Raw genomic sequence first — 17090 nt, forward strand, 5'->3', positions numbered from 1 at the left:
TCCAGAGCTGGGACTCTGGCGCCCTTTCCTCCCTGGCATCGGCATCCAGGGCAGACGGCAGGTGTGGCTGGGGGTTGGACACCTGAGGCCCTGACATGGACCACCCTCTTCCTCACAGTGGCCCGTGGAGGCCAAGCCCTGCGGGAAGGGTTTCTGGTGGGCCGGCGGGTGGGAGCCAGGCTGGGGGACGCCCGCAGCCCCGGACCCTGGAGGGGCCGGACCCCGGAGAAAGGGCAGTGGAGGCGAGTCAGGTCAGGCAGCGCGTGGCAGTTGGGCCCCGGGGTGGAGGACCACAGAGCACTGGTGGCCGTGGTTCCGGCACCAGCACCCACGCGGCTCCGGGCTGGAAACTGCCCAGCACCGGCCTTCCCCTTGGCCTCTCACCTCTGTCTGCTCTTTCCCCTCCTGCTCAGGGGCCACCCGGCAAGGACGGGCCGAACGGACTCCCGGGACCACCGGGACCCAAGGTTGGTGTCCTCCGGGTGGCACGGGTTTGGGAGCCCAAAACACAAGAAGAAAAGAGACTCTTAATCGTGGGGGATTCTAAAATAACTGGATTGCAAAGCCCCAGATCAGGACTCGGAAATGTTTGGATTTGCGAGGTCAGGTGTGGGCAGGTTCACGTCCTCAGAGGTGACTGGGAAGGGTTTGGAAGCCGTGGGCTCTAAAACTGTTGTCAGAAATGTGTTTATCTTATTCACAAGGACAAAAAACTTTCAGAGATTCTTACTAACATAATCAGAGACTTCAAGTTTAAAACTATTCCAGAGGGAATCATTATCATAGGGTTATGGGGAAAAGAATCAGAGGTTAAAAACCGTAACATTGGGAAGCAAATCGACAGTTTTCAAACTGTGGACAAACACAACACATATTTTAAAAAAATGAACGTAATTATTTGAATGGCAGCCCTGAAAAGGCAGCCCTGACTATTAGGAGAGAACGCCTGTCCTCCTCCATAAGCAGACTCAGGTAGACTCAGGGTTTAGTCATAAAGTGAGTGTGGGTCTAAACTAATTCTACAGGCATGCACACGTTCCCCATCCTGCTCCCTTACGCTGTCAGACAGATGGTAAGGCTCACTGTGGACTCTGTGATCTAAATCCAATTGTGTAACATCTCTCTCACTGTAAACTCAGTAGGCCAAGAGCACCACTTCCACTCAGTTGTGGTTTTGTGACTAGAATCACAGTAGGGCCGGGAACGTGGACCCTGGGGTGGTCAGAGTGGTCGATGCCACCCCCGTGGTCCCGTAGAATGATGGGCACGAACACCCCTGAGCACAGGTTCTCTCCCCCCAGCCTGAGAGGTAGCCTGTGCCTGCCCAGCCACCCCGTGAGTGTGACCGTGACCCTGGCTTTGTTTTCCTTGCAGGGACAGCCGGGTGACAGAGGGGAGGACGGCCTGCCTGGGAAGCCCGGCCTGCGGGTATGGACTCGGCTGCGCCCCCACTTCTTCCTGGTCCTCCGTGGTGTCTGTGGGAACGGGTGGGCACCTCAGCTGGGGGGCAGGATGGTCAGGGTCAGCTGGGATCGGGCTGGAAACAGGGTCCTTGAAAAGGGGCTCCAGCTGGGACAGTGGCACATGTAACACAGGCGTGGCAGTGACGGGGGGCAGCACCGGCAGGACAGAGGGGCAGGGGGACCCCTGTAGCTGGAGGGGAGGCTCCTCTCCGCCCCTGGACCCCTGCCCCTGCCCTTTGCTGTCCCTCCACCGCCCCTCCCCCCACCACCCGGATGCTGGCTGACTCCTGCAGGAAAGCCCGAGGGCAGGACCCGCTGCTGCTACCAGTGGCTCGAACTCTGGGCTGCCTGCTGGTGGGGGCGCGGCAGTGGCCCCGAGGGGAGGCAGGGGCCTCTACATGTGCCCTTTGGAGTAGGGTCCTCCTTTGGGTGTGAGGACCCTGGGTGCTGGGTTTGGGCTGCTGTCCCGGCTCTTTCCAGGACCCTCTGCTTCCCGGTGGGCTTTCCCGAGGGGCCGCGGGGCTGCCTTTTGCCTGGAGGCCCTCAGCTCTGAGTCTCAGGCTGGGCCTGGGCTCCAGACGCAGTGAGAAGATAAAGAAGGATCCTGGTGGTGTGTGGTGTGTATATGTGTGTGCATGCAGCTACGGCTCAAGGAGCCTGTCCCAGGGGAGGGGATTGCATGGGGGGCACGCCCCCCCCCCACACTGTGCTTCCCACTCTCCTGGGCTGTGAACTAGGTAAGGGAGTGACTGGGCCAGGCCCTTGCTGGGTCCCCAGTGAGGGATCCCGGATAGAGGGTCAATGTCAGCCCAGCGGGGGCACAGGCTGGGCTTGGACTCACCCCAGGGATGACCCTGCCCTCAGGGACGCGGGGCTCAGACCCCCGAGCTGGCCCAGGGCTTCTGCATGAAGCTGTCCTTCTGCGGGAGACCAGGTGGGACGGGGCAGAAGGGCACAGGTTGGGTCGCACCTCACGCCTGCCCAGGTGGACTCAGAGGTAGGGGGGGCACCCCAGACACCCCGTCTCCAGGTTGGGGTGCTGAGGACTCAGCCCACAGGCTCCCTTGGTGCACAGTGTGGCCTCCAAGTGCCACTGACCAGCTCAGCGACCCTTTGTGTTTTGAAGTCACCATGCATGTTTAAAAAAATACTTATTAGCATCCCCAAGTCATTGAGATGGGCTTGTGGGTCATTTCCCGTGGTCTGTGCCCAAGAGCCCGGGTGGCTGTGCGGGGCCGAAGCTGGCGGTCTCGGGGCGCCCGGCACCCAGTGGAAGTGCATTGTTTCCGGGAAGGTTTCTGCTCTTTTCACCCTGACGTCCTTGGTTGTGTGGAGGCCCACACCTGACAGCCTGGGCTCTTTCCGACTCTGGGCAGCCCCGTATACAGTATTCACGGTAACGTCGCAGCGAGTGGCCTGCAGGGGCACTTGGTCCCCGTGGAGGTCCCGGAGTGTGGCTCTGCAGGTGAAGGCGGTTGGTGAGGAGGAGAATTGGGAGGGAAAACAGGTGCCCCGGGGATTTCTGCAGCCTTCCGGTCGCTGGGCTTCATGTTTCTGAGCATCGCTCATGGCCAAAAGGTTCGCACAGAGTGTCCGTTCTGCTCACGTGCAACTTGGGTGCGATCTCTAGTGCTGTACGTGTAAAGCATTTCTCTGGAAGAATCAAAACTATGGATTTCTGCATTTCTGATGTGCTTCTGCAACATATTCTGGCTTTGGAGACCTGGTTACTTTATTTTGACAAAATGCCCATGGAAGACGCGAATCTCCCGGGAAGACGGAGGCGGAGGGCAGGTTCAGGAGTGCACTCAGTGGGGCTGGGCAGCAGGACGGGTGAGGCGCCGGCCTGTCGGGCTCAGGGCGGGAATCCCAGGCCACCCAGGGCTGCGGCCAGCTGGGGCTCACAGCACAGATTCGGGGGGCGCTGCCCACGGCCCCGGAAGTTGCTCTCTAACCACACTCTGCCCCCCACAGCTCCCTCAGCACGTGTGGGGCAGTTCCCACTGCAAGGGCGTCACCACCCAGGCAGATTTAACGTGACAGTTTGCACGGCAGGTATTTCCACAGTTCCGGCTAGAGCAGGTCGGACTCACTGTGCTTGTGCGCGCTGAGGGCTGACGGGCGGCTTGAGTGCCACTCCAATTTCTGTGTGTGCTGATTCCAGAGCTGCAGGGACCTGAAAGGATGCTCCAGTTCCTTGTTTCTCTTCCTTTTTTCTTTGCCCTCCCCTCTGGCGAGTGATGGGGGTGCTGGCCCTCGCTACCAGTGCCCGCTCACCCATTGTTCACCCATTCATTCACTTGCTCATTCATTCACTACTCACTCCTTCATGCCTGCATTCACGCACTCACTCATTCACCCATTCATTCATTCATTCATTCATTCACCCATTCACTCATTCATTCGCTTGCTCATTCATTCACTACTCACTCATTCACTCATTCACTTGCTTATGCATTCACTCACTCATTCATTCATTCACTTGCTTATTCATTCACCCACCCACTCTTTCATGCACGCACTCGCTCCCTAGGAAGCCACATTTCCTTATGGAAATCTTCATCAAAGCTTCCACCAAATGGCATGAATGTTAGGCAGAAATTGTCATCAAAGAAGTTAGTGACTCTCAAGACATGTGGTTGGTTGGAAGCTACAGTCCCCTCCCCACACACACTCACCCCTGGATCAGCAATTTCTAGCTCGGCCGATGCTCTGGGTTCAGAACTCCAACCTGACCACACACAGAACGCTGGTCGGGAACCTCCTGGCCGAGGACCAGACCTGACCCAGCCTGCTAGAGCCAGAGTGTACACCTGCTTGGGGGCTGGCCTCTCAGATCAGTTTGGGTGTTAGCAGAACGTCGCCCCTTATGGGCCTTTGTTGTAACACACCGCCACACCTCGGGGGAGGGCGTGAAGCCCTCGCCCGCCTGCCCCCGGGTTGCCTGTGTCTGCACAGCCACAGGGACGGTGGCCGGCGTGCAGCTGTCCACCAGCGGCTTCCCCGTCATGGCAGCCGGCGTGGGACCCGGGTTTCCCGGAGGCGTGAGAGATGTAGAATTGGCGTGGATGAGGTCGCAGGTTTCGGCCCCCCATTGTTTTGCATTGTTAGCATTTAGGCTCAGAGTAAGTGAGCAAGTCCCACCTGCTCAGACTCTGAGGGAATGTCCAGATGTCCTCTTCTCTGGGGGAAGCAGAAACCACACCAGGGCATGTGGAAGCCCCTCCAGAAATGTGAGACGCTTGGCTTCTGCGGCCAGTGACCCAGGCTGTTGCCATGGGGCCTGTTTGAGAATATGGGGTCGTGGCTGGGGGAGCTGTGGGTGCGGGGCCAGCAGGGGGCGACAGCCAGCTCTGCGAGTGTGAAGGGAAGATAACCGGTGTCTGTTACTCCCCCACAGGGCGAGGTTGGAGAGCAGGGCCTGGCAGGCCGGCCTGGAGAGAAGGTCTGTGTTTCCTCCCTCCCTCCCTCCCTCCCTCCCTCCCTCCCTCCCTCCCTCCCTCCCTTCCTTCCTTCTTCATCCGAGGCTTTTGTTCATTAACACACATGAGGCCGATATCTGCCATCTTCCGGGGCCTCGGTACCTTCATCTCATGCATTTGTTCACTCACCGAGTAATTTACCAGCATGTCCTACACCTCCGCTGCTGTTGGCCCTGGGGCCACATCCATGAATGAAGAGAGAGGCTGACCAGGCGCAGTGACCGGTGGGGAGGGGTGGAGAGACCCCTCACTGAGGCCTGGGGACTGTCAGGACGGGTGGCAAGGAGGTGACGTTGTGTTTGACTTCTGAAGGACGAGGAGTTAGACACCAAGAGGGGCCAAACAGGGTTCCTGGAAAGAGAGGGAACAGCCCGAGAGAGAAGGCTCTTGGAGCCATTTCTCTAGAACCCCCTTTCTCCACGCACTGCCGGGTCACCCCACAAGCCAGAGACCTCTGGGGGCTGGCGCACAGCTGCCTCCCCCCAGGAGCCCGAGGACAGGGCGTGTTGTTTCCACAGGGCCAGGCGGGGCTCCCAGGTGACCCAGGATTCCCGGGCCTGCGGGGAGAGAAAGGACAACAGGTAAGGGTCGGCAGCCCCCGTCCCCCCAGGCCTGTGCCCACTGTCCCTAGAGAGCAGCCCCCTGGGGCGTCCCGGTGAACAGGGGGATGGGCGGTAGTGGGCAGGGATCAGGGGGTTCTCCCCAGCGTTTATGGGGGAGGAAAGGATTGGGCCTCTCTGCTCCATGAACTGGATCAGAGGACGGTGGCCCAGAGACCGCTGTGGGAAGGGCGCAGCCTCTTCAGAGGACAAGGGTGGGACGGGTGGGGGGCGTGGTCTGTCAGGTGCCCCTTGGAGAGTGAGGTGCTTCATGCCTACTAACTGGGCGTCCCTGGGCGCAGCGTCACCTGCAGCGTGCTCAGGGGCAAGGGCAGGTCACAGAGAAGGAAGGGCCTCTCCAGGGTTCCAACTCTCTCTGGCTTTACCTTTGCTGCAGGGAGCAAAAGGTGAACTGGGCCTCCCGGGACAGAAAGGTGACCGCGGTGACAAGGTAGGAGGTGCTGTCATCCTGCCATCAGTGACCATAGTGGCCGTGCCCCCCTCCTGTGCGGGGGAGCTCCCCACGGTAGCAGAGAGGGCTGGGGCCTATTCTTGGAGGTAGAGTTCCAGCCGTGGAAATCTGAGTGTGCTCTCTGGCCGCCCCGGGCCTTGGCTGGCAGCCAGGATGGTAACGGCCCACCGAGGGGCCCTGTGTCCACCCCTCTGGCACAGCGCCCACACAGGTCCCCTCCATCTCCCCAGGTGTGTGCCCTTCCCCTCCAGCTGCTTGCTCTCCTTTGCCCTGGTCTTCCTCAGCTCCAGGAGGGCCTCCCCCCACCCCCATTCTTGCTCTGGGGCCAAGGGGCCTGCAGTCCATATAGAGAGTGCGGAGAGGAAAGGGTTTGGGTGGATGCCACGCAGGTCCGCTGCTCTCAGGGGCTTCTCAGAAATACAGTTTTCAGTTGAGAAACTCATTTCCAGCATGCAAAGGACTCAGGGAGACCATAAAGCCCCTTTATTGCTTTGGCAGAATTGCCGAGGTCGGAGCAGAATTGCATTCCAGCTCCCAAGGGGTCTGGCCCACTTCTCTTTCCCCCAGAGAAATAGGCAGTCAGAGCCGGTTCTGGTTAAAGTGTGCAAAATAAGGCCTTAGAGCAACCTTTCGACTGTGCCTTGCCGTGGGTACTTCTCAACCTCGAGCCTTCTACGTGTCTGAACACTTTATAATGGGCATCTGTCCGTCCATCCACCCAGGCGGGTGCAGAGCAAGAGATTCTGCCACCCAGGGATGGGCCCCCCGGGCGGGCAGAGTCGGCGGGGTTGCTGGTGACGTGCTTTTCGTTCCCTCATCCAGGGCGAAGCTGGTCCCGCGGGCCCCCCTGGATCGCCCAGTGCCGTAAGTTCTGCTTCTAACCCTCCCTCCTTTCAGCGCCTCAGGCGGCGGGGCACCCCTTCCCACACTCGCCACCTAGTTGTCAACACGCATGTCACAGTCTGTCAACAGCCAGCCCGATGCCTAGGTTTCAGAATCCAAAAGGCAGGCTGTAAGCTTCTCTCAGGGCCGCCCACGCTTACCGATTTCGCCCACCCACCCAGCACATCGCTGTGGGTCAGAACGTCAGCCAGTCCCTGGGAACAGGTGCCCCCCATTACTCGGAAGCAGTTGGCGGCTGGCCCAGGGTGAGACCTACCACCACGAGCCCCGATCCCGACTCCTGCCCCCCGCCGGCCGGGAGGAGGGCAGGCGTGTGAGTCGGGGTTGAGTCGTGAGCGGGAACTCGGGCTTCGGAGCCAGAGGAAAAGTCGGCTTGAGCCACGGCTCCCTCACCCGCCAGCACTGTGGTCTCAGCCCCATCACTTCCCTCTCCGGACTCGGTTTCCTCCTCTGTTAAAGCCGTGCCTGTCGCATCCAGCCGTCTCACACACCCCCAGTGAGAGTGTGCTGAAACTGTGCCGCGGCGCAGGACCGGTCCCCGTACATGAGTACCCACTAGGAGCGAACCGCTGCAGAAGTGCGGAGGCCCAGAGTGGGACATCTTCATGTTAGCGTCTCTCCCCAGCCCGGGTGTCCCGCTCTGCGGACAGCAGCCCCAGGGGAGTGGGGCATCGCGGCTGCAGTGCTGGGCCTGACGGGTGGGGGCCAGGGACTGGCCGGGTGCCTGCCAGACCAGGGAGCTGTCTCCACGTGGAGGCCCGGAGATGGGGGGCTGCCAGGCACAGAGTGTGACCAGGGACCTCACCGTGTGGTTTTGTGGGGTGTCATTCCGCCGCTCGGCCGCCTCCCCCCACACACGCCCGTCTCAGTGAGGCTCAGGCGTCCCACAGGGGTGTCCGCGTTAGAGTCCGGACCGGCCACACCAGTTTTGCCTAAGACTGATGACGGTAATACTGCCGAGCACCCGGGGAGACGAGCGAGGCGCTCGGTGGGCGGTGGGCTTGTCTGAGAAGTCACTTAGTGCCGACATGCGGCGAGGGTCCGCCGATGGTGGAGCCGTCCGGTCTCCACGTGCGTCGTCTGCACCTGGAGAGCGTGCACCGGGTGTGGGTGCCGTGCGGCTGCTCCCAAGGAGAAGTGACAGGCAGGCTGTGCGACCAGGAGCTCAGACTGGGTCAGCCGCAGACTGTCCATGCCGTGGAAACCCTGTTTAATAAAAATGAACACGCGTGTGCCTGCTGCGTGCACAGCAGTGGAGAGACACCAGCGTTCGAGCACACCGAATGGGGAGCCCATCTCTGGATCGTGTGTGTGAGAGAAGGGGCGCAGCCCAGGCCCGAGGCCAGTCCCGCTGCAGAGCCCTGAGCCGTGTGGACGTCCCAGAGCCGCCGCCCTGCTCCTGCCGTCCTTGCCCGTCAAGCAGGGCGAGTGCGCTCTCGCCTCGGGCTGGCGTGAAGGGCGCCTGAGTTGACCCGTGCAAACAGCCGTGAATACTGGCGCGCGAGCTCTTGCTATCTGTGTGGCCCTCGTGCAAGGTGAAGTATTCCCGTCCGTTCGTAACAGTGTGGGGATACACAGAGGTCGGTCCAGAAGCTTGTGAAACTGAACACAGTGGCTTCGCCTAGAATAGGGACTGGGGTTCCACACACAGAGGGCAGGGTACAGAAGTTCTTCTTCCCCTGTGGTATGCATTCCTCGTGTCTTTGGGTCAGAACCCACGACGTCCTTCGGTCCGTTCACTTGGCTGGCCGGCCGGCTCCCCGAGCGCCTGCAGTGGGCCAGCCCTGGCAGCTCATGGACCCAACAGACCCGACAGCCCAGTCAGAGAGCGGCCCTGGCCACTCCGGGGGTCAGACAAGCGCACATCGCAAATTATCTCCAACGCTGCCATGAAAAAGGACAGACTGCACTGGGGAGAGTGACAGGGACCTGGTGGGGGGGTGTCTGGAGACAGCGCTTTCAGGTGAGCCCAGCCGGGTGGGGTGAGGCGGGAGGGCCTGCAGGGGCGTCTGGGGCTCCCTCTACCCAGATAGAGAGTTCACAGAGCCGCTCACCCGGGGGTCCTTGTCAGCTGCGTCACTGCGAGAGATGTTGATAATGAACGGACATGGTGGGGGTGAGGCCAGGCATAGCTCTGCGACAAGCAGGGATTTCGGGCCACCCCTCCCCGGGGGAGGCTGCCTCACCTCTCCCCCACCCCCGTATGGATGAGGATAGAGAAGCTGGCAGATGTCCGTCCGAGGTCACAGTTTTTAGGTGGCAGTGACTCCAGGGTTCCTCGTCTAACCACTGTACTTCCCGGCCCTACCTAACACTCGAGGCCTTTGGGAGATGTCACTCTAACTGTCCAAACAGTCACCGAAGGAGAAGCCGGGCTGTATGTCACGAGACGACCCTCCCAGAGGCGGCTGTTTGAGATGGATTCACACCTTTCTCATCTCTGTGGTTCCCCCTCAGGCGTCCCCGTTCACCCCATACCCAGAATGCCGGTGAGCAGAGTGGCCCCTTGGGGCCACCCGGTACCCCGGCATGTGACACCCCCAGGTGCTCGGGGGGCAAGATCTCGTCTGGGTCCTGACTCTCTGCCCACCGTGCTGATCACTGCCCAGCTTGCCCTGGCAGCTGGAGGGGCACCGGCCTCGTCGGGCACTGGCCGCGGTGTCGGGGCCCAGGGCAGACCCTCCTGGGTCCTGCTTCCCTGCACACAGAGCCGCTGGTGGTTTCGGGGGACAGAGTCATGTGAGGTGGCAGAAAATGAACAAGCAGAGTGTGGCACTGGCCCGGGGTTTCAGCAGTGATGGGGACCCGGGTCTCAGAGAGGCCGTTCAGAGGACAGCGTAGAGCTGGCTACCTCGGTGCGGCGAGTACTGGGGAAGCGAACGGCTTCCTGTAGAGACAGACGCACTGCAGGGAGCAAGCTGACCCACTGCGGCCTCGAGGCGCTCCCTCCTCTGTCCACCAGGGGGCTCTGCGAGAACCAGCGTCCAAGGGGCCTCCTCAAGCTCCTGAGACGGGCGGAGGCGGGTCCCGGGAGGGGCCCAGGCGTGTGTGCGCAGTGCTCGCGGTGGACAAGGCTCTTCTGCTTGGGGACACGTCTGGCTGCCCCAGGACGCACCCTGCTGAGCGCCTCGGACAGAGAACCCTGTTTCCGTGGCTGCTTTGTCCACGTTTTCAATTAAGAAAATACGACGTGAACAAACTAAGAAGAGCCCTGTCTGCGGAGGAAGAGAAGCGAGCAGGCGTGATGGAGCCCGTGCAGCAGCCACGGCGAAAGCAGAGGGGACCCGGGGCTGGTTCCCAGGTGGAAAGTGAGGCATGAGGAGGAGGGACCTCACTGGACCGGTGGGCATGGAAGGACCGGCTCTGGCCCCTCCCTGAGAGGGAGGACTCACAGGGACACAGCGTGAGTGTCTCTGCCAAGGCCCCACAGGGCGGGTGTCGCTCACACCGCCCGAGGAGGAGCCCACTGCACCCGTGGAGAGCCCGCGGCTCGGAAGCCAAGCGGCTGCAGAGGGCCTGCCGTGGAGACAGAGACTGAGAGGGAGCTGTCAGCTACAAGGCGCCTGCTGTCCCCACCCGCTGCTGAGGTGCGGGGCTGACCCAGGCCAGCCGCTCGCCACACTGCCCCTCCATCGGCTCCCTCTTCCAGGGCCGCCTGCACCCCCACACTGCCTCCCAGTCACGCTCTGGGTGTCCCTCCCTCGGACCCCTGCTGAGCCCCTCGAGTGCGACACAAGCCTCGAGTCCAGCCTGCCCATGTCCGGCCTGTCTGTTTAGACGTCGCTCCGTGGACAACTCCGAGGCATTTCTGCGGGAGGCGCGGGACCTGCCTGGGCTCCCCTTTGGTCCCGGCGGGACAGCTTCCTGCCGGGCAGAGCTCTGCAGGGTGCAGCAAGCGGTCCCCAGATGCAAAGCAACTGAGTCTGTCGGTGTGGGGGAGGGGAGGTTCACTGTGGATTAACCTCGTCGCCGTGGTAACCGTGTTTGTGGTGGTGTGTTGATGGTTCCAAAGCGCTCTGTGGGTGTGTCTCTGCTCCTCTCAGGTGTGTGCCCCAGGAACAGACAGAGGGAGGAGGGCTGGGGGGAGGCACCTGACTGCAGAGTGGGGAGGCTCCTGGGGAGGGCTGCTATCCGTCGGCAGCCTGGTGGGGGCCACTGGGGGGGTGCACAGGTCTGGAGATGCCAGAGAGACCGAGGGACCCATCCCTCGGGCTCCGACTCGGAGAAGTCACAGCTGAGGATCCAGAGGGGCTCGGTCACCTGCGGGCCAGTAGTGGTCCAGCAGCACCTGCCTGGGGAGGCCCTGGCAGCCTGCTCCACCCCCCAGGCCTGCCAGGTGTCTGCCAGGTGCCTGCCAGGTGCCTGCCAGGTGCCTGCCAGGTGTCTGCCAGGACTCCAGGCCAGCGCTGAGCCCGGAGGTGTGATGTGAAGCCCCAGAGGGAGTTAGACTCGGCTGATACCCTGGGGGGCGAGGGCGGGATGGGGAGGGAAGCCAGGCCTGCTCAGGTGCTCAGTCACCATCTGGCAGGGCACCCCGTGCCACCGGTGCTGACGGCCCTGCTCCTGACTCCAGGTCCAGGACGGAGGTGGCTGAGCATCTCACCTGTGAGTCCCCGGGGCCCCGCCTCTGGCCTGGCCTCCCACCGGTCTCGAGCCTGTCTTCCTGCCACCTGCAGTCCCTTGCAGACTTCTCCCAGCTCGTTGTCTGAAATGGTCCTGTGAACACTGGTCTTTATGGATTGTTTTGCGAATGACTTTAAGAACCGCAGAGTTCCACGATCCCGGCCACGGGGCATTTTCTAGGAGGAACACAGGCCAGAAATAAGGGTATAGGTGTCCCAGGGCACTCTAGCCCCAGTGCTGCTCTGAGCCGGTTGGGGGCCGAGTCACTACATGAAGGGCAGAGCTCGGTCTGGAACAGCTGCCCTCTGCCCGCGCCGTGACACACCCTGCAGGAAAGCGCCGTCTCGTGGAGCCAGGTCACACTCTGGGTGGTTGACTCAAGCAGGTGCCCCTCACAAGAAGACACTCAGAGAGAGGGAAGCAGCCTAGGGCCCTGCTGACGGCCCTGGGGGCCAGCGAGTAGCTCGGGGAGGATGCTGGCAGGACGTCTGGGATGGGGGTCTCTCCAGATCTGGCCATTCAAGGAGGGAGGAGGCAACGTGGAGACTGGGCAGGGCCTAGCCCATCTGTGCCGCCTCTCTGCCCACAAAAACTTGACCAGACATCTGGGCTCCTGAACCCAGGTGCTAGAATCTGTCTTCCAGACGCTTCCCGGGTCCCCTCTGCTTTCTTTGCGTCGTTTTTCATCCACGGTCTGCTGGCCCGGCTCTGGGCTGCAGGGGGCAGGAGTGAGCCACACCAACACGTGCAGACCTGCTCCACAGCTGGAGCCCCAGAGAACGGTGTGCTGTGTGTGTGTCCCTGGCAGGAGGGCTCGGCCCCGTGTGGGGCTCGGCGACCCTGAAGCAGCCACTCCTGACCTTAGATCTGAAGGGCGAGTGGGAATCGACCCGAGTCTGAGTGGGGTGGGAGGAAACTGCCTTCAGTGGGCGGTGCACTGGGGGTGTCTAGAGGGCTAGAGGGGCCCCGTGCCCAGGCCCCTGGTGGGCAGGGCGGGTCTGCTCTACCTGGTGCTTCTCCGCCCACAGGGAGAACAAGGACTGAAAGGAGAGAAGGGTGACAGCGGCACACCCGGGGAGCCGGTGAGTGCCCCCTGCGCCTCGTGCCTGGAGACAGGACACCCAAGGGCCGAGCTGCGGCGGGTCTGAACGGTGCTGTCCATCCCCCAGGAGCCCCGCTGAGCTGAATGTGGCCCCTTCCTCCTCCCTCAGGGCCCCAAGGATGACCCCTTGCCTATGGATCTTCTACCCATGGTGCATGTCCACGCCCTGCCCTGTCCGCACAGGACTAGGGTGACAACCTTGTTCATGGACGGCTTGTCTCATTGCAGGGACCACAGGGCCATCCTGGAGAGCCAGGGCCTCCAGGCCTCACAGGACTGCCGGTAAGAAACGCCTCGCTCTGCCCTCTGGCCCCAGGCATAGAGATGGCCACACACCCTTCTGTCCCTCTGTACCCTGGCCCTGCTGGCACTGCGGGTCTGCCATTTTGGGAACGCCCACTAGAGGGCGCTGGCCTGGGTCCTACTGGGACATTCAGCCCGGGACTGGGTGGGAGGCCCACCCAGAGTACCCCAGCACACAGCCCCCCTGGGTGGGCCCTGCCCCGGACCCCTGATGTCTTTGCTCTGTCACTAATGTGCAGGTCACACTGCCGTCCTTCCCTGACCCCATGCCCTCAGGCTCCTGTGCTCAGTCAGGGCTCAGCTGGTTCCTGGCTCCTCCAGGCCTTTCAGAGGCAGGGACCCCCTCCCTCCCAGCCCAGACCCCCAACCCCCATCTATGTCAGCATTTGTATCGTGTTGTCCTTGTTCTTGGCTTTGATGTCTCAGCCGCCTGTTTCTCAGGCTGCATTAGGGTTTTCTGGGCAGTTCTGGGGGGAGCGACCTGCCTGGACTCAGGCCCCAGGGCCCCTGGCCGGCCGTGTGCCAGGGCCATGTGTCCCTCTGAGGCTCTGTCACATGAAGACGAGGTGTCCTGCGGATGCCCATGTCCGTCTGGGGCGGAGAGGGTGGAAAGAAGCGTGTGCACCTGCGGACGGCCAGGAGAAGCGGCTCCTGGGGTTTCCTGTTTGGATCTTTGGCTCTGATGGGCAGGTGTCCCCGAGGGGCCCTGCAGGGGGTCGAGGACAGTGTTGCCTCTGATGTCACACCTCCTCCTTTTGTCTCCCATGCAGGGCGCCAAGGGACAGGAAGGAGCACCTGGGGTGCCTGGGACGGCTGGAAGCCCCGTGAGTCCTGCCCTGCCTGCCGCCTTGGGGTGGGGCGGAGGGGTCACAGAGAGGGGACCTTGGCTCACCGCTCTGGGTAACTGGGGAGAAGGACCGGAGGGAGTGCAGGCCGCCCGTGAGGGGAGGGGTGGGCCAGGCCTGGGGACGTTTGGGCAGCAAAGACCGAGAGATGGGCTGGGCGGGGCTGCATGGCCCTACCTCACTTGTCCATCCAGGGATGCACACAGACACACAGGCCCCTCACAGACGGGTGTGACTCGGGGGTTTGCTCACCTGCACATCGCACACATGCATTCTGTGATGCACATGTGTGTGCAAGCTCCTGATAGGCAGACGCAGCCGTGAGTGCACACACGGACCCACCCTCGCTCACCGGCCCCCTGTGCTCCTGCTGTGGCCGCTCACCACATCTTCCGTGGGGTCTGCCCAGCCCGCAGCGTCCAGTTCAAGTCCCTTCCTTCAGGGACCATCCCCTGATTCGCCAGTCACAGCCAACTCACGCACACACGGACATACACAGACACACAAGCACACCTCCGTGCCCTGAGGAACCTTCTGGAGTCCCGCCCTCCTGCTTCCTACCTCCGTGCCAGGATCTCGCTCCTCCAGGCATGGCTGGTTGAAGCCCCACACCCTCAGGAAGAGGTTCATCTCACCCTTAGGGGCGGTTTCAGGCTAGACCCAGTCCCGGCAAACCTTGGGGATGTGAGGCAGGTTTGCCAAGAGGCCAGGGGTCACTCCTGTCCTCAGTCCATCGGGCCTGTCTAAACTTCTGCTTCTGAACAGGGCGCTCCTGGACCTGTAGGTCCCCCTGGGCCCAGCGGCCCCCCAGGAAGTGCGGTGAGTAAGGGGGTGGGGCTGGGGCCCCTCCTTGAGGCCTCGACCTTTTCATCCTCGTGGTGGAGCAGGTGGTCCGGCTCAGGTTTCGCGTCTGACATGCGCCAAAGCCCTGCCCCTGTGTGTGGGCCCCGAGGTGTCTGCTAAAGGATGAGCTTGAGGCATCGATCTCGACCTCTGAGCAGTGAAACACCCGGTGGCACCTTCTCGAGGCCGCGGTGGATTGTGCTCCCACAGTAGATGGCGGTCAGTCCCATCTGGCCACCAGCCTTTGTGGATAATGGTTGCAGCTGTTTACCAGTGTTTAACGGGCCAGGCCTTGTTCTGGGCACTTCGCAGGGGCTGACTCATGGGACCCTCACCGCCCCGGGAGGGGGCTGCTACTGCTGGCCCCATACGCAGGAGGAAACTGAGGCACAGGGGTTCATGGCTGCTGTAGTTGGTGCCGGGCCTTGCCTGGGCCGTGTCATGCCACCCACTCCACGCTTCAGCAGACTCGCCGGCTCCCAGGAGGGGGCAGTCCTTTGCCCGACGGTCTCCCCTGGGCTTTAGAGACCACACTGCCAGCCATGCAACACACGGCCACTGGCTCCAGCAGGGGCAGCCCTGACTGAGGGGCGATGATGCCAGCTGCTCACCCGCCAGATCCCCTCTGAGTGTGTCCTACGCAGGCTCCTGCTGCCCTCCCGGGTCCCTCCCTGCGTCCCTGAGACGTGCCCTTGAGCCTTGTTTTGGGAGTGACCTTTGGGCCATTGTTGGCACAGCTGGAGCAGGTCTCTGCCAAACCTGTGTTCTCAGCCAGCCTCGTCCTCCCTGGGTCCCCCCTGAGCCAGGCCCTGCCTTGCCTCCTGGGAGCCACAGCCGGGCCCCTGTGTCAGGAAGTCCCATGCGAGTGGAGAGCTCTACACACCCGCACAGCGGGTGCGTGCTGACCAGGGCCAGCAGCAGTGGTGGCGGGGGTGGGGGTGAGGGGAGGCCTCTGGGGAAGTCCAGTCAGGGAGGGGGACAAGATGGGACAGAGCTGTGGTCATTGACTGAAGAGGGACCTGGTCACCCCTCTCTGGCAACCACCATGCCAATAACCTTTCTTTCTTCAGGGCCCCCCAGGGATCAGAGGCTCCCCTGGGAGAGATGGGGAGCGAGGCGAGAAGGTAAGACACAGTGGGGTCCCTGAGCCCCAGCAGCGGGTCTGTCTCTGAGAAACATGGACAGCGAGCCCGCGCTGCTCGGGCCTGGCAGGGACCCGGGACCCAGGGCTTCCCTGGGATGGCGAGAGCAGGCCCTGCAGCTGTCTCCCATGCCCCTGACATCAGACCTGGAGCCCCAGGGGTCCCCGTCTGACAGATGTGGGGCCCGAGGTCCCTCGGTTGGCCCTCCACCTCCTAGCTTGTCGGCCAGGCCCGTCTAACGTGGACCTCCGCTTTTTCAGCGGCGTGCACACTGTGGCCAGCAGTTAGCGTGTCCCACACCTCGAGAACAGGCTTTACTTACTAGGAAGAAGGGAGACACAATGTCCCCCAGTAACCAGCGCCCCAGGGGCCGAAGGGGAGAGCCCACGGCTTTTGCAGTCCCAGGTCCCGTGTCTGAACTCCACTTCAGGGGGTATCTCTGAGACCGCGCTGTCCTGGCAGCTGGAAGGAGACAGGTCAGGGCCGGGCCCCTCCCCCGCAACACAGACCGCCCTCAGTGTCAGTGGGCTGCTGTGGGGACACCCAGACCCCAGGTGCCCTCCGTGCACGTGCAGTGCCTCCTGTCTCATGGGGCAGCAACCAGCTGATCTCGGGCTGCAGGGATTTCCGGGGACCGAAGGCCCCAGGGCTCTGCAGAGCCGGTGAGGTGGGCATGGGCGGTGGGGGTCCCCTGCCCTCATCTCCTGGGTCAGCGCATCTCACACTCACGGACAGGTGTCCCAGGGACCCCCAGCTTCCAATGGATCACCCAAGGAGCCCCCACCCACCCCCGTAGCTCTCAGGTGTCTGAGCTTCTTAATGTGCTTTCCTTCGGCTTGGGAGTGATCATCTTATCTTTTCTGTTTTGGCAAAATTTAACAAGAATAGATGTAAATATTTGCATTCTGGCAAGAAAGCTCTGTTCTAAAAACTCAGAGAAGGAAACAATTAATTATGGAGGTAATGACCAGCCGGTCTGTGGGAAGTGTCTTGGGACTTGGGAGTGTTAGTTGATTACAAGCTCAGTGGCATCCCTCAAGCGAGGCAGGTGCTATTATTCATTGATTGAGTTTTGACAGGAAGATAATACCGTCTTAGACTGCAGTCATGAGAGTGGGGCACCCAGGTTCAGTGAGAGGGAAAAATCCAGGCCACCTGCTCTGGCTCAATCAGACCACTTAAGTTTGAAGCATTGCACTTCATTCTGGGCATATAATGAAAAGGGCACTGACTCCAGAGAAGGGGTGGCAAAAACGATGGAGGTTTTTTGAAGACTAATGCATTGAGCGACAAGGAAATCCGTGCGCAGTTAG

General features: G+C 61.8%; 1 protein-coding gene across 1 annotated transcript in view; it reads left to right on the forward strand.

Annotated features, from left to right (window-relative positions):
- COL22A1 (collagen type XXII alpha 1 chain) overlaps positions 1–17090 on the forward strand; it is a 166270-nt gene that overhangs the window by 93763 nt on the left and 55417 nt on the right. Inside the window, exons 26-36 of the mRNA XM_037166749.2 lie at positions 414–467; positions 1375–1428; positions 4864–4908; positions 5464–5526; positions 5942–5995; positions 6839–6880; positions 12571–12624; positions 12873–12926; positions 13718–13771; positions 14558–14611; positions 15706–15759. Of these exons, the coding sequence (XP_037022644.2) occupies positions 414–467; positions 1375–1428; positions 4864–4908; positions 5464–5526; positions 5942–5995; positions 6839–6880; positions 12571–12624; positions 12873–12926; positions 13718–13771; positions 14558–14611; positions 15706–15759 (582 nt within the window). The remainder of the gene's footprint in view (positions 1–413; positions 468–1374; positions 1429–4863; positions 4909–5463; positions 5527–5941; positions 5996–6838; positions 6881–12570; positions 12625–12872; positions 12927–13717; positions 13772–14557; positions 14612–15705; positions 15760–17090) is intronic.

Source organism: Artibeus jamaicensis, unplaced genomic scaffold (assembly GCF_021234435.1).
Source record: "Artibeus jamaicensis isolate MK-2021 breed Jamaican fruit bat unplaced genomic scaffold, CSHL_Jam_final scaffold_916, whole genome shotgun sequence".
NCBI classification, from domain to species: domain Eukaryota; kingdom Metazoa; phylum Chordata; class Mammalia; order Chiroptera; family Phyllostomidae; genus Artibeus; species Artibeus jamaicensis.